At 42.0% G+C, this 23,140-nt stretch overlaps 1 protein-coding gene across 20 annotated transcripts in view; it reads left to right on the top strand.

Moving 5' to 3' along the window:
- IQSEC1 (IQ motif and Sec7 domain 1) overlaps positions 1–23,140 on the top strand; it is a 365,521-nt gene that overhangs the window by 225,564 nt on the left and 116,817 nt on the right. The window contains exon 1 of one of the 20 annotated variants that reach the window (XM_015293454.4): positions 9,819–9,981. The exons of the other annotated variants lie outside the window; for them this stretch is intronic. Coding sequence (XP_015148940.3) covers positions 9,914–9,981 — 68 coding nt within the window. The 5' untranslated portion in view covers positions 9,819–9,913. Of the gene's footprint in view, positions 1–9,818; positions 9,982–23,140 lie in introns of those variants that run through there. 20 annotated transcript variants of the gene reach the window in all.

Raw genomic sequence — 23,140 nt, 5'->3', positions numbered from 1 at the left:
GTTAAAGGTTCAACTTTCTCACATTTTAAACAAAATAACTTCTTGACTAAGGCAGAGTGACAAATGAGTGTGAAAAGCAAATGGTACCGAATGAATAAAGAAACAAAATGCAAGAAAGACCACTTTAGAAAAAAAGGGAAAAAGCACTTTCTTTAGACCTACTTTGAATTAGTTTCTGTCAGTAGTTGTAAGCTGTCTAAAGCACTCTTGGACAAGAGCCAAAATGGCTGTGTGTGTATGTGTGTATACATTTTCCTTTTTTTATATAAGAAATAATATAACCAAAATTGGACTCAATGAAGAGTTTCTTCGTGTGAGGCTTACTTGATGAATTGTTAGTATGGCACAGGGCTCTTGCCTGCCCTCTGTTCCACCTGGATGAGGGGGAAAGCAAGTGCCAGAGACTGGAGACAGGAGCAGAGTTCAGACATCTCTGCATGACTTTCCTTCTGCCACCAGTGTCACCTGGAATTGGCCACAGCTTCATGTGCAGAGGTGTAGTACCAAGTCAGAGGGGTGCCAGCAAAGCAGTACTGAGCCCCAAGGCCTTCCCAGTGTGCAAGTGGTGGTACAACAGCAGGTGACTTCAGGGCAGGCATGGGGAGGCTGTGCAAGAGCCCACTCAAGGCGTGTTGCTGCTGCTGGGGGGTGCCTCTGCCCTGCAAGCTCTGCCTGTCACTCCTTGTGCACTCACCCAGCCCAGCGGGGTGCAGACAGCCAGCATGGCAAGCAATGGGACTGCTCTTCTGTTCCCTTTTGTGGGCTGTCTGAGCAGAGCATGACTTCTATTTTCAGTTGTACTCGATGGTGAGAACTACAGTAAACGCTTCTTGTCAGTTCAGAAGCTCTGTGGCATGCTGCTGTATTTCAGAAGTCAAGTTGTGGTTTTGGATTTTGTTACTCAGGGATGTCTTATGGGGTCTTGCCTGTTGCCTGAACCAGACAACTGACAGAAAGCCAGTACAGGGTCTGCTCCGCGTGCTGCCGGCTGGGAAGGGGTTCTTCCTCAGCCCCCTGAGAGCAAGGCTGTGGAGTGGAGGGCTGTTCCTGCTGCCCAGGGCTGGGAGCACAAAAGGGGATGGGGCAAGTGTGTCCCTGCCTGTGCCAACAGTGCCTGCTGGGACATGGCAAGAAAACAGCAATTCTGGATGATGGGACAGGATAGAAACAGAAGAATTTTTGCCTTCTGAGGTGCCAGTTTCTTAATGTAGCCAGGTACTCAAAGCAGAAATGCAATTCCAAAACTCTTCCAAGCTGTGCCATTCCTGACAAGGAATGTGACATTCCTGACAAGAAAGCCATCTGAGGGCAGGCACCCAGCCCAGGGCTTCTGTGCAGTTTTCAGTCCCTTGTGAGAACGAATTCAGTCAGGAATATTTTCTCAGCACGGGGAAAGTGAGAAATAGGACAAAACAAACTGCTTTTAGCCTACTTCTTGACTTTGCCAGCACATGGCATATTCCCAAACCAAATTTCTGCCCAGGTAACTGTGCCAGTGCCTCCAACCTCACGTACCTGAGCAAACAGTCTGCTTTTATCCAAGGGACAGCAGATTGCAATGAGCAAGCTGTGGGCATTGAGGTAGAACCAGTACGGAAATGTTTGATAATTCATTAATTTATGGAAATCAAATTTCAGCTCTTTGTCTTTAGCAGTGGCTGCGTGTTGGTCAGTGCTACAGCCCCTCCCATGCTGGGCTTTGGTATCCTTTGAATACAAATACTGGAAGTGTGGAGATGAATTGCTATAGTAGATTGAATATAAGATGAGCAAATCACTGTAGGGTTTCTGTGTGATTTTGAGGATGAATGTCTCATGCTTACTTGGAGAATTATTATAAAATCACGTGACTTCAGATTTAACGTGTGGAAGTGAAGATTTCTTTATCTGGGAGATGCATCGTGCTGTGCCTTCTGCCAGCTGGTGTGTAATGGCCCATGTGGGAAATTGTTACTGCTAGCATTGCGTTAAAGAGAAAGCATAAGGTGAGAAGAATTGTGTCTGCCAGTGATGATTGTAACCTGTGCTTTGGGAGGGGGATTTTTTTCTTCCAGGATTTCCCTCTTACTTCTTGCAATACTCTTTAAAGATGAGGACATATATATATAAAGTCATTTCTTTAAAGGACCCTCTCCGTTTCCATTTTTCTTTTTTACAATTTGCTCACTCTAAAGGAGACAGGAGTCTCTTATAGAGCAGTCGGGTGTTTCTAGCAAGCCTCTGATTCCAGCCACCCCAATGGATTCAGATGACGAGAGATGGCAGGCTGTTTGAAGCAGGGACTAGCTGGAGTTGTTTCTACTGGTCTCCAGTTGGGACTGGCAGTTCCAGCATTGTGATTCAGGGTAGACTGAATCATGTGCTTAAGCCCATCTCCAGGCAAGAGCAGGTCTATATTTTGGCTTATGATTCAGTCCCACTAGGATGTCTCAGTGATGATTATAAGTGAAAACACTTTCATAAATTTCCATTACAGGAGCAGCTTATTGCTGCTATACCAGAATGTCACGAAGTAACTGAGTTTCAGACGCTGCTTAAGCCCCTCTAATATCAAGCTCTGTGGGGCTCCTGCAGCTCTCAGCTCATCCTCTTTGCTACTCTGTTATCCAAGACAAATTTGTAGCGTTTGAAGCCATTAAATGAATTGCCAGCCCTGATATAGATCACTTAAAGCACATATGCCATCCTTGAAACTGCATCTATGTCAGGATTGTCTTCTAGGATCTTTGTCAAAAAGAATTCTTTAAGAAAAAGTACTTCGATACTCTTTGTTCCTCGCCTCTGGTGTTGACAGCACGGACTCTGCCTGTAGATGACGTGGGATGGCTTCAGATGTGTCAGACAACACGGCTGCTGGCAGGCAAGGAGCAGGGCTGCTTCTTTTAAGTAAAGCACAGCATAAATGACAGACACAGGTCTCAGTTGTCATGTGCTATTACTTAGATAAAGGGAACGCTATTTTTAAATCCATTATTTGCAGTAAGATTTGATAAAGGCTAATGATACATTATTTACCTACTGTGGTCTTACATCCCCAGAAACAATAGCTGTACAGTAGTGGCAAATCTCACCAACAGTGAGCAAGAAGAACAGATCTTTGGGTTCTTGTTCATGAGAGCAAGAATTTCTTTTCTCGCACTGACAGTAATGTCAGCTGGTTTGCTTTACTCCTGGCTCTCATTTGAACTATGAGCTCCTTTGCAATCTGTCTTGAACAAAATAATAGCAGAGTATGTGGGATAAGTAACTGACGTTGTCTTGAACTTGCATTTGGAGTTCACCATATATGTTGTTAGAAACAAATAGTTCGCTTCCACTTGACAGTGACTTCATCCAGAGCAGGGCTGAGTCATAGTGCCTATAGCACCGCTCTCCCAGGAGGCTGATGCTGGCAGTGGTTATGCAGTTGCAGAGCAGCTGAGAGCGTACAATTCTCTCCTCCTCCTTATCCCCCAAATCCAACATCCTCCTGAAGCATGGCCAGCAAAAAGTGCAGATTGCAGCATTCCCATATTCAGCATAAAAATGATGAAAAGGAAGCCATTGAATGAATAAATAAAATATGAATTTGCCTTGTCTACACTCAGGGAAGTAGTGATTTCAAGCCGATAAACTGAAACACCCCAAATACTTTTTAGTCTGGTTATAGTCTTCATTTTAATGTAATTAATGCTACCATGTATCTGAGAGAGTTCATAAAAATTTTCAAACTTCTTTGTCCATATGCCTTCTATTCATACTCCTAGTTTTTCTTAGCTCTCTGGGATGTTCTTCTCTCCTATGCAGTGGACATTCATCTTTCAAGATTCCTTACCTTTCCATGCCCTGACATCACTGAAGTCTGCTGTGGGTCTTTGGTACTGCTGACTGCTAAAAATCCTGTGCAAATACAAAGGGCTGTGTGGTGTCTCCTGTCACCACTGCTGTAACTGGTAGTCTGCATGTCGGAACGGGGATGGCCCTTGCATACATGCCTTTTCTCTGTCTCTGTGGTAAGTGGAGTGTCAGTCCTTCCCAAAGCGTTTCTCACCCAGGAACCAACTCGGACTGATCACATTCTGCATTCTTCATATCTGTGCAGATTTCTGCCTTCCACAATCTGAGACTTGTGTTAGGTCTTTGAAGAACCTCGGTGTGTGTGCTGGGACTCCCGCAGATGCCTGCCATTTAGCTGAGCCCCTTGAGAGCCCGCTGTGTGCCAGGCTTTTCTCTTTCAATGTCTGGTCTCTACCGCGTTTAGATGCATCTGATGGATGGGCAGACCCTGGGGCTGTCACATTTTAATTGTGCATTTGGCTATGAGCCTACGTGAATTGGAAGCTTTCTGAGCATCCTTTGATAGTCTTCCAAGATTAAGTCACAGAAAAGGGCTCTGGGAGTATGGTGGAGGCCTGGGCACACGAGGAATCTATCCATAGCTGCAGCTGGAAGGGTGCTGGAGGGCTCTTGAGCAGCACAGGCCTGCCAGCTTGTTGGGCTGAGATGCCCTTTAGCAAAATGCCAAAACCGCACTGACTTGGGTCCACGGGACTGGTATGTGTCTGTCACTGCTGTGAACTCCCAGAAAACAGTGTTTTGTATGCCCTGAGGGACGTCTGAGATATCGGGAAAGGAGGCTTAAATGCAAGGAAAGAAGATCCAGTGGAGGCAAAGGAAGAAATGTAGTCATTGTATTATATCTAAATCCCTTCCCCTATTAAAGGAAAACATTGCCTTGTTACAGATTAAGGGTTTAAAGATATCCAGAATTGCCCAAGAAGTCAGACTGCTTTTTATTATTAAAAAACAAAAAAATAAAATGGAGGCTCCTTTAACTCCTTGATTTGTAATAAGTGTTGCATAGAGGCAGCTCTACCTAAGTTAAAAATAAACCTGGAATTCTCCTGACAAGCAGAAACGTGTGTGATGGTTGCTAACTTCAGCACTCACCATTTCCTTTTGTTAAATGCCCTGTAAATATAATCGACTTAATAATAGAAATGCTGTTAAATTCTGTTTCCTGTTAGAAACTTCAGCAAAGTAAGCAGATCACCTTCTTCACTCATGAAGACTTCGATATGCTTTTTTCCTCTTTGTCCACCTTCTTTGGGTGGATGGTTGGACTGGGTGATCCTGTGGCTCTTTTCCAACATCGGTGATTCTATGATTCTTTGGAATGTTATATTAACCTCATTTAGGATGAGCCCACATACAGTTAAAGCAGTAAGATTACTTTAGCTGTGGATATGTCATGTGTAAAGGGACGCATGCATCTTGGAGACAGGAGTTTATCCAGAAGGAGATCACCCAGGACATTGTATCTGCTCATGTTCTCTGAGCCTTTCCCCACAACTTGTGTGATGGAGGCTTGATGTGCTCAGCTCACCTCCCTGTCTGAGCACTGCTTGTCATGCAGGCTTCTGTGCAAAGCATGAATGAATCTCAGGAGACAGGGAGAATAATAGAACGTGAGCCTCCAAATTAAGCATCGCCTTTCTATTAATATCACTCTAATGCACCACATACAACTTGTAAAGGAACCTTAGCTCTAGAATTTTCAAATAGCATTTCATGTACCTTGTAACAGCTTTGCTTGGAGCAGCTTTTTTTTTTTTTCAAGTGTAAAAATATATATTTTTATATATATATATATATATAAATCTTCCAATACTCCTTCATTTCTGTCTATTCCCTCCCTAACCTTCTTCAGTAACATTTTTCCTTAACTGCTGTGCTTCATCCTGTTGCAGGCTAATAGTGACTCTGGGTTCTTTTTAGCAATAAAACCCATTGAAAGTATCATGGTATTGTTACTGAAGCATTTGGTAGGTGCTTGAAAGTGCCAAGCTGTGAGAACTTCTGATGAGTTTATTTCCAGTAGTTTTGGGATAGTTGTCCTTCCAATTGTTTTGTTTCCCTTGCTCCAGCTGTGGGCACGCAGCTAAACAAAGTGTGTCTGTCTCAGCTCTTTCAGGTGGTCTTGGTGCAAGCTCACCTGCATCAGCAGTTTCAGCTCCTGCTCACATAGCAGCTGGGGCAGCAGAGAAGTAGGAAGTCCTTCATGCTGGCTTTGCAAGAGGCAGCACTGCCTGCGGAGGGGCAGGGATAGCTGAGTGCAGATGCATCTTGGCTGCCTCAGCTGTTGGGCGAGCCCTTGTAAGCCACCTGGGAAAGCTGGTATCATAGTGCTGTCTTTGTCTGAGTTACCAATTGTTAGAATTATATGTTTCTTTCTTCCTTAAAAGATGCATGTATTTTATAAAGTTTGGAATTATTTTATCTGTTAATAACAGTGAAATGCAGCTCCAAGAGGGTTGGTGTGCCCACTTGGTGCATAAATATGGAAGTAAATTTGTGGGAGAACCTAGGCACAACACGACCATCTGATGCAGGGGACAGCACTTCATTAATCCACTGAAAATAAAACACTTAAAGTGATGAGTGGCCTTAGAAAGGCCAATGTACTAATGTGGGAATGCGGCAGAGCCACTCATTACAGCTTCCTGTTGCAAGTTAGTATTATGGAGACAGCTGAGAGGAGACACTGATAGCAGGACACTGCTGTGGGTGAGAGTTGTGCTGTAGATGACTTGCAGGCAAGAATAATTGAGTAAGGATTTCCAGGGAGTATTATGGGAAGGGAAAAAAAAATCAAACTAAGAATATGTTTGGGGAGTTCTGCTTCATACAAAGCATGGTTCCATGTACAGTGTGACTGGGTGGATGCAGTGATGTCCTATGAATGGAATCTGTTGTTTCATTTCAAGGGGAAGAGATAACTGAAGTTTTTATTGCCACACCCAAAGAGGAATAATAAACCAGCCAGGCAGCATCTGTCTCCAAATAGCCCTTGTTACCAGCCCACAGTCTGCATTGGCTGCGATTGCTTGGCCGAATGCGTGAGTGTGGGAGAAAATTGTCAGTGGAATCATTACAATAGATTATGATTGTTGTACAAAATGGAAAATCCATGTCAAAAGCAGACTTGATGCCAAAACGTCTCTGCGGTGCTGGGGCTCATCTTGACTTGTCCTACAGTGAAAGCAAACAAGGCTTCAAAAAAGTGAAATCATTTGATATGCTAATCTGCGTCTTGTTTCAGGCATAGTAATGTCACTGTGAACAAAGGAAAAGAACGTAAACAGCTCAGACAGAAGGGATGTACTGTCTTACTGCTGCTGGAAAAGTTCTTCCATTCCCAAATAAGACTTTCCTCAATAGTAAGAAATAGTTATTAGTTAATTTCCTCTTTAATATCTGTTCTGTTACCTCTGTGCTAATCATACTATGAAAGTGATGTTTTCTGAAAAGGCAGCCCATCAGAGAGACAGAGTGAGCCATAGGATTTAGTTAATCACCCATTCTCCACATCTGTGCACTTACAGGAATCATCTGCTATGGCTGATAACATTACACCTGCAGTTGGTCAAGTCTAGCACTGCTCTCCTTGCTCTCATAAAGCCTTACATCATGCCTCTCAAATGTCATTTCCAGCAGCATTCACAGCAATCTTTTCCTCATGTTTACACCAGGATAAATAGCATTTATCTGCATCTGAGAACTAATTGTAGAACCAAAACACTAGGTTTGTCAGCTCGTTATATGGTTTGCACAGTATTCAGCGTTTTCTGGATGTGTATTATTTTGTCTTTGTGGGTTGCCTATCACTTCTAAATTATTCCAAATTTGAGTTTTCTATTCCCTGCAGAGTAAATGCTTGCTTGGAGGACTAGCTTGATTTGCCTGGGTCGCGTTGGGAATTAGTGAACAAACTCAGCTGAAACACTGTTTGCTGTTCCATAGACCTGTCCATGCTATCAAGCTGCAGCAATCATTTAAAAGAACAAAGAAAGCAAAAAATCAGCTGCATCTCAGCTTTGTCTGATGATGCTCTTGCGTCACTTCAATTCATTTGGTCACTGGAGGTGCATAAATGCTAGAAACTTGGATGGAGCAGGTAATTAATACTCCTGTATTTAAAAAGCTCTTGTAGATCTCAGTATGATATTTGCCTTTATTTCTTAGAGACAGATAAAATCATATTTCCGTGGATGCCGGTAATGTCAAAATATTATAATTGAATATGAATCAATGAATGTGTAGAACAAGTAAAGCAAGTACTCTGATGTCTGAAATAAATGCTTAAGCAGGTATAGTTGACACAACTAGCACGTGTGATGCTTTTATGCTACCCTGAAAATAAACTACTGTTAGTTTATTCAGATACAGTTAGTTTACTTCAGATATAATGGGTTTGTTTCTACTAAGCCAAGCACCCCAAGAGTGCATCATACAAAAGCAAGAAATACTTTTTCTTGCACTTTTTCTTTCATATTTGCAAGTTAAAGTGATTGGGTTCTGCTGGTCTGCCAGGACTTGCATTTCTCCATCAGTTAAGTGTATCTCACTGATTATGGCAAGAACAGATCTGTACGTTTTCTAATGTATTTTTTTCTCTATGAAGTCGGCTGATGTAAAATGTGCCACATGCTGTGGAACTTTTTCTAACTTTTTTATGAGCTGTCAGTAACTTATTCCTGGAATTGCTGTCAGAAAATCACTGAAACAGAGCCTATTTCAGCCTAGTGGCCATGAGATCTTAGATTAAATGGTCTTGTACAAAATGGAGTTATGCAACAGAAAACAAGCATTTAATTACAAAAGGCTCCGGTTCTATCAAGAAGTAGCATGAACTTAGTTTCTTGCCTAATTAAGTTTTATAGCATAAACACTCATTTAATGTCTTTGATCCAGAAGAAGCCCTGATAACTGTGCTGTTGCCCTCTGAGAGAAATGCAGTCCAGCGGGCTGAGCTAAGGCTCAGGAAGTTGTACTGTCATAGCAACAACACTGACTGACTGGGTGGTCTTGAAGAAACCAGGGCAGAATTTCAAGGACTCACTCTTCAGTGAATAAATGATAGCAGTGCTAATAACAAAAATAATAATTCTATAAGGGTGATTCCAGATGTGTCTGTTGAGGCTTAAATTCAGTTGAAAGTGTTGGTGATAAATGAAGTGCACTTCAACTTCATCCTCCAAAAACCAAGGGCAAAATTATTTGCGCTGGTACTTTTTATTTAAGCTGGATGTTTAATACTTCTCGTAAATCCCTGTCATCACTGAGAAATTGTGCTGTGTCAAGTATGGGATTTGGGATCTTTCTGAGGACTATATACTGACACGAAGAGAAAATCCTATTGCCACCTACCTATCTATGAGGTTTCGATGCAGTAAGACAATGCTACGTCCACAGTGAATAAGTTTGGGGTTTTTAAACCAGATTTTGTCATTTTTCTTTTGATGTAATTTGTAGGCTAGGTCATGGATGTCACAGCTGACATTCACCACTAAAAATCACAACTGTTGAAACACAACTTTGGAAAATGACTCATTACTTCTTTTGGCCCTCCAAAGTTTATTACAGTACACAAGAAATGTTGCAAACAGTTGGGAACTTATTCAGGCTCAGCGCTATGATGTAGTGTGTGTTTGGTGTGCCTTACAGCTCCACTAAGTGACTTGCTAAGGCCCTGGTGCCGGGCTGATTTTGTTTTTGTTTTTTCTTTTTTCAAGTGGAATAATTTAAAGTAACTTTGCATAGATGCTTCATAGGTAGATTTTGCTTTCTTGACAACTTGGAGCAATATTATATGTAGCTTTCTGAACAGCCTCTAATAATCGTCTCTGGCTTTCGAATAATGTAAACAAGGAGTCTTGTAAATCATGAAGAAAGGAGTAACTCGAGACTTCAGATGAGGAGAGCTGGCTTCTCTCTGAGTTCATCTGAGTGGAAGTCAGAGGAATCACTTGGAAATCGTGAATCAGAGCCTGGCTGCTGCGTGAACCTTGGACTGACTTTGTCGTGTGCTGCTAAACTTCTTTCTTACGTTACTTGGAATCCTTTTAACTTTGCAAACACTTCAGAGAAGGTCATGAAGGGAGATGGCAGTGCAATGTGGAATCTGATGTGGAAATACTGCATTTCTGTCAGGACAATCAGGTACAGTAGGAGTATTTAAAACTTTACTTTGTGGTAAGTTTCTGAGAGCTGCATGCGTTAAAGATGGTCTCTCCCCTGTTTGTGTGATTTGCCCTGTGCAGTTAACTCTGCATAGTCTGAGATGATTGCTAGGGTGGCTTTTGTTTGTCCTTATAGTAATGTTCTGAAAGGAAAAAAGCAGGGTTATTGGAAATAATCTTCAAGGAAAGTGGAGTTCTCGTGGTTTCGGTTTTGGAAATACTTCTGTCTCATTTGCATGCAGACAGAATCTGGGATATAAAAAAAGCCCCAACACCTTACTTTCGTGAATATTTGCCTATTATTATCTTTAATTCATTGTATCTCCCAAATCTGGAGATGCAGGGTGTGTGTTTAGCACACTGCGAGCATCGTTTGCTTCAGACAGATGAGAAGCGGGGAGGAAAGGTGGAGGCTTTTATGGCAGGAAAGTCTCTCAAGTTTCAAACGTCTGTAAGCCAGTGTAGTGCTGGAAGCCTACCTGCGTGCCTCGTGTGAAAGCACAGCCGACACGGACGAGATGACAGGCTGGAGCTGCCATGTGTCGCCGGGCACATTCCTGGAGCGCTGGTGTTTGACAAGCTGCATGCTCCCTGCCAAGCGCAGCGCTGTAGATTGCAGTAGAGCTTATTCCAGGAATGGAGCTATTAAGCAAGACGCTTGGTGATCGTGTGTTCTCCCAGCAATTGGGTATATTTAAAAATAGCATGCTATAGTTTTGTACCATTCAAACCATGTAACCCCATAATGTGATTTTGTCACGCGAGCTTCCCTTGAGAAATCACGTAATGCAAATAATTACTGCTTTTCACACTGTATAATTATTTTGTGCCGGGGAAAGAGTTTAGTGAGCCTGAATTCCTGCATGGATGTTCATGACAACCGGAATGAGACTGTGGAGAGCTTTTATCACCAGGATGCTGAAATAACACTGAAATGTCTCCTCGTTCTCAGCAGAGTGAATCAATACAACAGAAACAGGATATAATCCCTGAGAGAAGATTCAGTTAACATAAAAGTCATTTATGATCTGGTTTTAGAACCAGAAAGAGAGTGAAAGCCTGAAACAAACTGAAATGGTGCTTAAATACAGTGGAATGGTCTTTACAGCACAGATATCATCCTGACTTCGGTACTGCTGGAGACCTCCGAGAAGTCCAGTGCAAAACTCAAGTGATCAAAGTGCACGTTCCTAGTAAGAGTGAGCTTTAAAGGTTCCTATAGCCATCTGGGTGTGGCTGTTTTTCTAATGTTTAACGTGCAAGTTGTGCTCTTCGGTAAAGAGCCACATCTTTTTATCAGTGAACTTACCACTGTTCAGAGCACATAGGTTCAACATCAGCTTAATTGCTCACAGCAGTTGCTCATTTCTAGAGCAGCTCGCTGGCTCCCACAGCTAGCATAATGCAAAATGAAGTTCCTCTTTGTTGTAGTGCAACGAGTATTTTCAATTAGTTTTGGGCTGTTCTAATACGTGATAATTTCATCGTAAGCAAAATCAATGAGCTTGATAGCATAAAGAAAATGTTTTCTTTGTGGAAAAAGATCTCTGCCACCTTAAATGTGCTTTTCAGTTGTCCTTCAGGAATCCTGAACCTCTCCCTACATTCTAGGAGTTGTCACCAACCATTCTGGCTCATGTCTCTATTGACCAAGTATGAGGTTATACCAGTCTTTCCCCTGCCTCCTCCCATTTCTGGAAAACTGTGCAACCCACACAGCCCCTGCTGGAGATTTCTGTCAGTTTAAATGTCTTGTGTAGTCAGTGAGCTTGTTTGTTTCCTCAGTGCGAGCCGCCCTGCTGAAGGCATTCCTGCACACCCGCCGTGCCACCGCAGCACACAGCCCTGTATGGCTTGGACTACACTGGGCTGGTTGTACTACAGCTCCTAACGAACATGCAGAGCCTGAATGGGGGGTTTGTGCCTCGGAGAACAGTCCCACTCCAAAAAGAAAATTATTATTGCTCGGTTTCAGGGTTGGTCTTGTTTTCATTGGAATCCAACTGCTTACAAAATTGACTGAGTCTTTGTTGTCTGTCCTAATTAGACTGTGTGCCTCAGGGAGAGAGATGATCCATGTCCGTGGATGCATGCTTAAGTTTGCCATGACTTTTGTTTGTCTGTTTGCACGGAGTATTTGCCTGCTTCTACAGCAAAACGAGAAAAATAGCGAAGATGAAAGGCTTTCTTCATCAGTGTGACAGAGCTGAGCTTGTGCCACATGACAGGAAACTTCTGTCCTGTTACAGTGCTTGGTCTCTGGTTTTGTCGGTCTCTGTCCCACTGTGTGGTCAGGAAGGCACGTGTGGTACACCAGCACTGGGGCAGACCCTGATCGGCTGGGCTGGGCTGCCTGCTGCCCGTGTCCCCAGGAGCTGGGAGGGAGAGTTCCCATTCCTGCCCGTTGTGCCGCATGTTGCCACCTCGTGGGATGTGGGCTCGCAGCCCTCTTCCACCAGCCAGGCCCAGCCTCCCTGTGGGGACTAGTGACACACTGTGGTGTCTGTGACTCTCCCTGGCTGCAGCATTCGCTGCCAGGTGTTAAGTTCTCCTGCCCAGAAGTGCTGTAAATTGTCACTGATATCTCTGATGAAGGGAGCAGTGGTGTTTGTCACAGACACTTTGCTGAGTGAGGCCCGAGCAGTACTGCTGGCTGTGCTGTCACTGCAGCCTCTGCCTGATTACTTTCTCTTCTTACTGAACCCTTTCCTGTCTTAGTGCACAGAGGGCAAACAGTGTCCTTTCCGGTGCTTAATGTCATTTTGAGGCCATATCGCCCTGAAAAGCAGCACTTTGTTCTTCTGGTGAATGTCTGCTTGTTAGGATATTTGCAGGTGGAAGATGCTCCCAGAGTCCGGGTTGGCAAAGCACGAAAGCAGCACTGGGGTTAAAGAATCAGGCAGTTACTTCTCGTAGCATTGCATTTTAGTAATACCTCATAGATGGGGGATAGGCAAATATTTAGGGGTAAAATTGTTTGTCAGCACATTCGGATTAGCTCTTGCATTTATAGGGTCGTGTCGGTCTGAAAGCAGAGGAACACGTCGCACAAAGCCTGGGAGCAGATCAGCTGCATGGGAATTGCTTGTGCTCTCAGTGCTGTGCCACATGCCAGTCAGCCCTCAGGATGGGTTAGTGGTTAGCAGAGCAGACTGGAGCCATCTGAATCAGCAGATCCACAGCCCGCAGAGAATAAATTAAAGGGTTTGTAATAATGTAATGCATAGTTTTCAGCTTGCATCTTGAAGTTCCATTTGCAAGTAACGGAGGAAAATAGTCAATAGTTACTTCTTAGTGCTGTACACATCTGGAAAAAAGTAAGAATTAGGCTTCAGTATGAGTTGTCATGGAGTTTCTTCACTTATTTTCCTTCTGCTACAAACATTTTCCATCTTAGTTCAGTCACGCTTTATTTTTAGTCATTTGCTTTGTTTTTTTCTGAAGACTGACAGAACAGTGCTGCTTTTTCACCAAGAAAAAACAGCACCATGACAAGTGAAAGGGTCTCGCTTGAGCTTTAATTGCATCTTGGGCCTCATGATCAACTGTGACTGTGTAGGGGAGAGGCTGCTGGCAAGTGTGAGTGCATAAAGGCAGTTTGGTGCGTCCCATAGCGAGGGTTTATTCATGATGTTTCTGAGTATCTACATTATGAGATCTTAAGCTGCTCTAAACAATAATACATTAAACAGAGTTCAATGTAAAGGAATAATGTAAGGAATATTATTGCACAGCTCAGGTTCACTGTTGTGGTATTACCCATGCATCACAGCTCTTTGCTCCTGCCTCCATGATGTCCACACATGGTGCTGGCACCAGCATTGAACAGCTGTGCAGGAAAGTCAGCTGGCAAGAAGGGTCTTGTTTCCACCCAGGCAGAGGCTGGGTTCAGCACCAGGGCACACAACAGCTTGTGCTGGAATTGGGCAAGAGCTGTGGTAGGAGAGCCAAGGGACACAGTGCTCACACAGCCTCAGCACGACCACCCTCAGCATGGGAGATGGGATGAGCTGAGAGGCAAGACTGGGGATGGTCCATTCTGAAGTTCATTGGCCAATATCCACAGAAGGCACTTTCCTCTTGTTATGGTTTCATGTAACCAGTGACAGTGGGGTATATAACCACAACTTTCATCTATGCATTTTGTTTTCTTTCTGAAATGGAAATGGGAGTACTCACCTCAGATGTTTCTCCTAGCAGCTACAGGGTTAATATCTGTGAAACTTCTCAGAGAAGGAGGGTGTGTGGTTTTATTACAGCAGTAAGCAATAGTGTTGGCAGCTTTTGCAGAGGTCAGATATTAACAAAGTGATTTTCCTCTAGTTATATGGCTTAAGCACTGACAAGAATTACTAATAGGCATATTCGTTTGTAAGACTAAATGAGGATAACACAAATTCTGCAGCCTTCCATGTTGATTCCTTTATCTTCAGGATGTATTGGTTTTTATAATCAGTGCTGTGTGGGGTTTTTTTTTGTCTTCTTGAAATCTGCAAAATACTGCATTTGAGAAGCTGTGAGACAAAACTGAATGCTTATCATCATTAGCAGTCTGGATGCTTTAATCTTCACATAGTGCATGTCTCTCATAGCCATTAGCCTTCTATTTTAATACAGTACAACTGTAATTATCTAAGTGCAAACCTTCCTTTGGGTTAAAAGATCTCTTCAGAATGACAGTGCCAACAGCTATGCTGCGCTTAATGAATTTGTAATAAGCTCTTGATGCCAGTTTAACAAATCATTGCGAAGTTGGGATGAAGTTGGTATCTTTAGAATCCAGTGTTAGCAGTGTGTTCATGTGTCCTTGTGCATTTGGCATAATAAAATATATTATTTGGTTAAGTATACCATGCATTTCCCTTTGGCTCTGGTCTATGCATAGTAATCTGGAGAGGAAATGATTGTGATGTTAATACACCTGAGCCCAGTTGCTCTGCCTAAAGCAGACTTGCTCAGGGGCTGAACTATGCATACCTTTGGTTTTGTTTGGATTGAAAATTTTTAATTCTATTTAAATGTTGCATTTTTCAACCAGGATGTGTCTGTTTACACAGCCAAATTATTTCAACCTGAGTGTTAGTTCAAACTAGTAGCTGTGACAAGTTCAGGAAGGGCACAGTGAGCCTTAACAGGTCCCAGATCTGTTGGTGCAGGACCAGGCCCTCATCAGTTCCTTCTGCTTTTCACTGTGAACTCTTACTAAAATGCTGCTGTTCAATGTTTCCATGGGCTCTCTGTGCACCATCTGCAGTGCTATGGCTAAATGCTGAAAACACGTAAGCAGGGGCTGTTAGTAGATGACTTCCAGGTAATCCCTGGTGTACTTTCAGTATTACAGAACTACCACAGAAGCTGCATTATTTATACATGATTAAACCCACTTTCACATAAAAAAAAAAAAAAAAATTATGGGTTAGGGTATATAAGTATATGGAGGTATATAAAATCTGTCAGTCTTGCACTAGCACTGCTTGTGTGCTTTCTTGTGCAGAGAGTTAAGGTTCTTTACAACTTGAAAAGTGTGTTTTGCTTTTTGGTAATAGGGTCAAGTAATTGCCAAAAGTGGGTGATGGAGCAGTGTGAGATCTGAAGGCTGGCCCAGGCTGAAACTCTGCTGAAGCTCTTTTTGTGACACGGAATAATGATAAGCACTGAAACCCCAGAAGTCAGAAACCTAATCCAGGGCGGTTTGCAGAGAAGTTAACAGACTGTTTTATTATTTAGTTACGTGGAGCTCTGAGAGGAGCTTGTTGATGTAGAACCGTGGTTACTGAGCTGGTAACGTCGCTCCTCCAGACATGAGGGGTCTGGTGATACTTAAGGTAATTTTTTGCATTCTCATGCTTGCGGTAGATGATGCACGCGGTAAAAATGTACATGGAAACATTTAGAGCAGGATTTCTGCTTGATGCTGGTAATGCTTCCACTGCTAGTGGGCAGGATGTCTTCTCGGACCCACCTAGAAATTGTCTCTTAGGATTTGTTTTGAAGGAATACTGCTTCTGGTTCTGGTTACAGATCACCCATTTGTTTGATTTGTGGGTTGGTTTTTTTAATCATAATTGCAGAACTTCTGAAGCAGCCTTTCAGCTTGTGTCCTTTTGCCCTGATCATGGAAAAGAGGGAAACAAACTACACGGAAGCATTATCCACTCTTACATTTGAAGAGGATCATTTTCTGTTGAATCGTAAAGCAAATTAGGTATGGACAAAATGAAGCTCTGAACTGATCTGGTGTTAACAAGATTTTGCGTTTTCCAGAAGAAGTCAGATGACTTATTAGTAATCGGTGAGCACAGCTCAATGGAGTGCTTATGAGTCATGTGAGTAACATCTGTGGGGACTATAAATTGATTGTGAATTTATAGTGAGATTAATGAAAAAAAGTGGTTTTAGCAGGGAAAAAAGTCTGTTTATAAAAAACAGTAAAGTTTTTATTCCTTTTCTAATAGATTTATTTTAATATCCATTTATTTTAATATCCATTTTAATATCTATTTGTAATTTCTCATTTGTGATAGGTGTTTTGAACATCTCTTTTCTGTTTCCATGCAGTGTCTGCTTATTAATCATTTTCTTTGACAATAATTATAAAAACAGCATGAATTTATGCAGTGCGCAGTGTCCCACATTCAGTCATCTCCTAGCAGGAGACAGCTCATTCCCGTAATTAGCTGTCTGACAGTTAGTCAGTGACTGAAGTATTTCAGGTGTTAATGGATTGGTTTTTGGTCTTCCCTGCACCCACAGCTGGTGGGGGTACGGCAGCACTGTTTTGTTAGGAGAGGAGAGGGTCTCTTGTCAGCTGCAGTTGCTGACAAATACAAGAAAATCAAAGCTGATTACCTCCCTACTTACTTCAGAAGATCAGATCTGAGTAGCAAATGAAACTTAAGCAAAACTTGGGGTAGGCAAGGCACGGCTGCCTGAGCCGGCTTCGCTCATAGAGCATTTCCATGATGAGAGCAGCCTGGAGTTTAAACCTGCAGCTGCAAGCTGATGGATTAAAAATTATGTTCTTGAGTTGGTCACACCTGTGCTGGTTCTGGAAAGCTCTCAGCAACATGCAAGGCATTTTGTGTTTAATGAGTTCTTATTTGTTTGTGGTAGCAGAGCAATGAAGAGTATTCTCTCGCACCATCAGGGGGGCACTTTCAAGGTCTGGCAGGGCCTGATTTGTGCAGAGCCCAACACCACGACCGTAGGTTATACAACAGAAGTTGTCACTCTGATGGGAAGCATTCTGGTTCAGCAGTGCTGAAAGTTATCTATTTTCACATGAATTGTTTTTCTAATATTAATGTTCTCTTGGATACTGTCTTTTTATCATATCATCCCATGGAGTGGGCTGTGTTCATAGCTGTGGTTTGGTCACCATTTGCTTTCCTGAAAATAACTTGGTGTTCTTCGGGTATCAAAAAATGAGATTTTTCAGAGGAGATGATTGATCAAAGCATCTGAACACTTCATGCTGCTGAATTACTGTGGAATGAACTTCTGTGGACAGGGAATACCTGTGATAGCTGCTGTGTGTCATCTGTCAGTTGGTGCAGTACTGTACTTAAAGCAAAGGTAGCGTGGCAGCTAATCTAGTTAAGAAGCTGCACCTCTGTCGGGGCTCTGCTATGTAGTTAGCATTAGCTGCGTACGCTGTCACTTCCTAGATAAGTGTTTCACTGTGACCTTTAGCAGGAGTCTGATGGTACAAATGCACCTGAAGCCTGCATGTTTTCTATATTAGAACAACAGATATTTCCAAAAATCTGAGCACATTATAAATAGCTCTGTCAAAAAGGCAGACGGCAAAGCCCAGCACAGGCTGATGCAAAGGGAAATATGACCTTTTTGATGCTTAGGAGCCTTCAGAATACATAGACGTATGGATAACACATTTTTCTGAAACGACGGTTGGGTTGCATTCTCAGCCACGAATCTCAGCCCTTTAGCACACTGTAAACTTCTGCTACCCACAGGCTTTGGAGGATCATGTCTTTGGCTCATATTTTCCAAAAGTTTTTTCCACCTCTTGACTTTTCAATGATTCTTTGGCTACTTCTCTCTTAGTAGCTGGCAGGGAAACTGCGTGACTGTGGTCAGTCCTTCCTCGTCAAAAAGGTGTTTATTGACCACTTCTTTGTAGCCCAGTTGGGAAGTGCACCCAGACCTCAGCTGCTGCAGTCCTGAAGCTATGGCTCCTGAGGGAGAGCAGCTGGGCAGCCTCAGAGAAAGCTGGGGAAGGAGATGCTGAGCTTCTGATGTCTCCTGGAACATAAAAGGCAAGTTTCTACTTTTGTCTTAGGTTCTCTCACTCAGAAATGAGTCTTGTTTTCTTTGGAACAGCTAAATAGAGATAATAGCTATTACTGACAGATACAGTTATAAAAAAATAAAATCCTCTAACAGTCAGAAAAGCATCTTCAACGCTGTTATTCCTTTTTTTTAATGTCCTAAGGAAATTGAAGTTGATTTAACAGAAGTTGGAGAACCAAATTAGCAGTAACTGTGAGTTAAAATGCATATTTTTATCTGTAGTCATTCTGCTTAAATTCAAAGTCCAGTTGCAATTTACTTAGAGTCATTGGATGCCCACAAAATGCCTGCAGATGTACGTTAGCTTTAAATGCTGTATAGGAGATGTATTTGTATTAGCAAATGTTTGTATGGTCTGATTCCTTTTCATGCTAAAATCACTAAGAATTTACCATACTGCCACATCAGTGAAATAGGGACAGATTGGTCTTTTGAATAGCTTATTATTCATCTGAAATTATCTTCTGATACTTGAAAGTGAGGGTGAACTAGGCACTATCAGTGTTCCCAAGGGGTTGGTACTGGATCCAGTCTTGTTCAATATCTTTGTCAGTGACCTGAATGAAGGGATAGAATGCATCCTCATCAAATTTGCTGATGATATTTATCAATGCTTATAAAAATCTCATGGGTGACAGACAGGCTCTTTTCACTGGTGCCCAGTGACAGAACAAGGGGCAATGGGCACAAGCTGGAACATAGGAAGTTCCTTACAACCCTCTTTTCTTTGAGGGTTATAGAGCAGTGGAACAAGCTGACCAGAAAGGCTGTGAAGACTCCTCTGTAGATATTCAAAACCTGCCTGAGCACTTTCCTGTGTAACTTACTTCAGGGAACCTGCTTTAGTAGAGAGGTTGGACTGGGGGATCTGCACAGGTTCATCCAACCACTTTGATTTTGTGATTGTGAAAACCATACTTTTTAGCCCGCTTGGGAGAGCATAATTCGAATATAATTGTTAGGCACATAGTTCTGAATATAAGCAATTTAACACAGATAGAAATACTTGAGATTTCTACCCTGCAGGGAACTCACTCTACTGTGATTTTTCTGGACATGTATTCAAAGAACTGATGATAGAATTTCACTTCAGCTGTATATTTTCAAGTTAATTTAACAAACACTTGTGTAGGAATCGGGCCAGTGAGATTGAGATAAATACCTGAATTCCTTCCAAGTGACTAGTAGTAATTCTTTAAAAATAAACACATGGAAAGGAACCCATACTTTAAAGTCAGCCTCTTGAAAGCTTTGTCCCAAGTTGTTTATCCTCTTTCAGGTTCTGAACCCATTGCATGTTACTGGTTATTCTACCTACTGATTCTAAGTACTTGTGCAGATTTATTACTTGGGTTATTGAGGCTTCTACAACTGTTCCTGTTTGCATCTTGTGAGACTATTCCGCTTAATGTTGATGTTGCAAGGGCAGGCATAGCCTTGGAGTTTCTTAGATGGGAATGAATAGTGAGAAATTATTCTGGAAGGGGTATAAGTGATAGTTTGCATGTAATTCTTGTGCCAGTGCTTTTCTTGTCTGCTTCATCTCATCTGATTGTTCTGACATGTTGGGTTTGGGGGTACAGCAATTTGTTATGCTGTGTGATGATATATAAGGAAAAGAATCTCTGACAAAAATGGGCAGCAAGAAACAGGTCAGGGCTAATGGGTTAGTGTGATTAGTGCTGCTTATGCCATTGTTGCTTCTGGAGGAAATGTTCAGCAAACAAAAGCATAACCACACTAGCAGGCCTATTTCCTCCAATATAGTGAAACTTTTAAAGAAACTGGGAGTTGGCTCCCTTAGAGCGCTCATGCCATGTGTGTCATTTCGAAGCAAAAATGGAAAGAGCTGTTTGTATAAAGGTAACCAAAAAGAAAATCATATACTTGTTGAAAGATGCGAGTTCAGGAGTGGAGAAGAAATCCTTGCATGACTTTCTTACACTTTTAAAGAATAAAAAAGGACCATTATCACTCCTTACCTCACATACACACTTGTCCAACCTTCCACAAGGCACTTAGCTGTGAGGTGATGACCTGCTGATCAGTGCCCACTCAGAACCATTAAGCTCATTGGGGCTGTTCTGTCTTTCATTTTAAGTGGTGAGGTCAGATACATGGTCCTTGCCTCCTCCATCCCAGTGGCTAGTGATGCTGTTAATAAGAGGAGCTATTTACATAACTCTTCATCAAATAAACAGAATATATATATATATTGAAGCCCCAAGAATACCCATGGATATGTCTGGAACAGATGGGGCAGTAGTAAGAAAACAAGACTTGTGATGGCAGACTCAGCCTTTTCTGTATGTGTCTCCAATTTTTCACATCTAGCAAAGCATGAAAGATGGATTTTACTGCATCTGCATCTATTGAGAGAGAAGGGAAGGAAACATTTTGTACAAGTAGTTAGTGTTCATTAAAAGGGAGATGACTTTGCAACAATGCTTTAAAAAATTACTGTCCTCAATCTGTGCTCGTACTTCATCACTTTCCCTTCAAAAAGCTTTTAAAACTCCTAAGCCGAGGATGCACTTGAGATTGTGAAATGATCTTTGCAGACCTCAGAATTCTTTCCTATGGTAATTTCAGAGCTCATATGTCAGCAAATCAGTGCATGGAATTACCAGTTCCCTCTGGACTTTTAAAATCCATGCCCCCAGGGGAAACCCAGGGACCACGTGATGTCAGGTCTGAATATACTAACAGAAATGAGAAGTAGCATTTAAGCCTTTTCATCAGAGAAACATCGCATTTTTCTGATGAAGTGATGTGTCCATTTTTTTGCATTGCGATGGCTAGAAGTTTCTGGATATCAACTAGACAGGCTAACTTTAAAAAGCTTAGAAATACCTGAAATCTTCTCTTAGTGTTAAAATACTCAAACATTTGCTGAAGTAATTACTTCTGTTGAATGAATCAGTACTGTGTCTTGGGAATTTGCTGGTGATTAAGAGTTTTTTTCAACCTACGTGTCACAAAGTAATTCCTAACAAAAGCTGCAGAAGGTGTAGTATAATGAATCAACATGCAAATAATTATAACTACATTTAGCTCTTGAATGGAAGGAAGGCACTGGGAAAACCTCAGACTGAGGCATATTGATTTTTACAAATATTTTCCAAGTGTTTCCTTTTCTCCATGCTAGAGATCCTTCTAATTAAACAACTGTGGCAAACGCTGTCCAGCTGAGGGTCAAGTATATGGTTCAGATCCCAGATGGTCAATATCTATATGTGACTTAGCTACCAGATGGGTTCCACTGGATTTTTTTTATTCTTCTTCTCTCACCCTGCCAATATTAAAGCAATTTGTTATACTACTATCAAATATTTATACTGTTTTATGTTGACTTTTGCGAAGAATTATCTAGGTAGGAGGAAAAGATTCCCCAGAGGATATGCTCTATTGCTTGAGAGGTATTTTGTTCAACACTCCCTTCCCATCAATTTCTAATGTCAAAGGAGTTTCTGAAGGTGCCCTAAGAAAGGACTGGAATAAAAGGCACATGAAGGTGTCAGTAGGGAGGAAAGAAGTGTAACAGTGTTATTTACTTTTACTGCTTCTGTGGATGGTTAAAGCCTATTTGCTGTTACAGAACTATCAATTACAGATGTAAAATAATTGTGATGGTTACCCCTGATGGAGCACAGGTCGGGCTGTTAAAGCTCACTTTCACTGTCAGCTGCGCGCAAGTACAGCAATATTGTGCCCACCCCTGGATTTATTTTGGGTTGTGTCACTGTAAAACTGCCCAGGTAATGTGAAAAGCAGTATGTCGATCTGTGTGCTTCCTGTATGTGCTAGTCTGGGAGCTGGTCTCTTCTCACTGTACCGCACTGGAGCAGTGCCATTGGAAAGAAACTGCTCTTGTCCAACCCTGGAGGAATTGAGTTGTTAACAGCACGTGTAGAAGAGCCTCTTTCTTCTCTCTAGTAAACAATTTCTACCCATTGGGCCAACTTTGTTCTCTTTTCTGCTGATTTTACCATGTCATTTTAAGCTTTAGAAATATGTATAGATTCAATTAAGCTTAGCAGTGTGATGCTGACCCAGAGAAGTGTTCCTTTTAATCATCATTACAAAGGAGATCTTTGTCATTGTCACTCGATGTCCTCTTATTGTGTTTCTGTTGCTCAGGGATAAAAATACAGTTATTGTTGGAGGTGTGTTCCCACATAACAGTACTTAAGAAGTCGTGCTGAACTCTACAGTAAACCTCAAATCTAACTTCTTTATTAAAGAGACAAACCTCATTTTGTGCAGTATTCCTTAGTTTCTTTAACTTAGGAGCTTTGAGCAGACTGTATCACACATGGCAGCAAATGTGTCACTCACTGAAGCCATCCTGTGCTAGAACTGTCTCTACAAACTGTCCTCTGGGCTTGCAGTGCAAAGGTGTTTCTTAGTAAAAACATTAGCTGGTCATAAAAAGAATGTGTTTGAAGACATAATAAATCCAAAGTTGAAGTTACAAAACATTAGGCCAGAAAAATAGATAATTTATTGTCTCTTTAGGAAGCTCTTTTTCTGTGTGTATATTCATTCTTCAGCAGTAAACCTGAGTCTGACATACCATTTATACATGTAAATAATACTGCTGCTGCTGTCTTCCCTCCAGGCACAAATGCACTATAAACAAAGTCTGTACTTTGCAGACTCAGCTCTGCAGTGCATCTGTGAATGCTGCCCATCCGATTTCAACTCCATCCAAAGCTTCCTGTGAACGTGGGCTAGCTCAGGTGTCGGCTCTAATGCAACTTCTGTCATGGCCAAACAACTTGCTAAAGCTACAAGCATAGGTGCTGCTAATCTGTTTCAATTAT

The sequence above is a fragment of the Gallus gallus genome, chromosome 12 (assembly GCF_016699485.2).
Source record: "Gallus gallus isolate bGalGal1 chromosome 12, bGalGal1.mat.broiler.GRCg7b, whole genome shotgun sequence".
Lineage (NCBI taxonomy): Eukaryota > Metazoa > Chordata > Aves > Galliformes > Phasianidae > Gallus > Gallus gallus.
The sequence above is the reverse complement of the archived record's forward strand: the minus strand, read 5'-3'. Positions and strand labels throughout refer to the sequence as shown.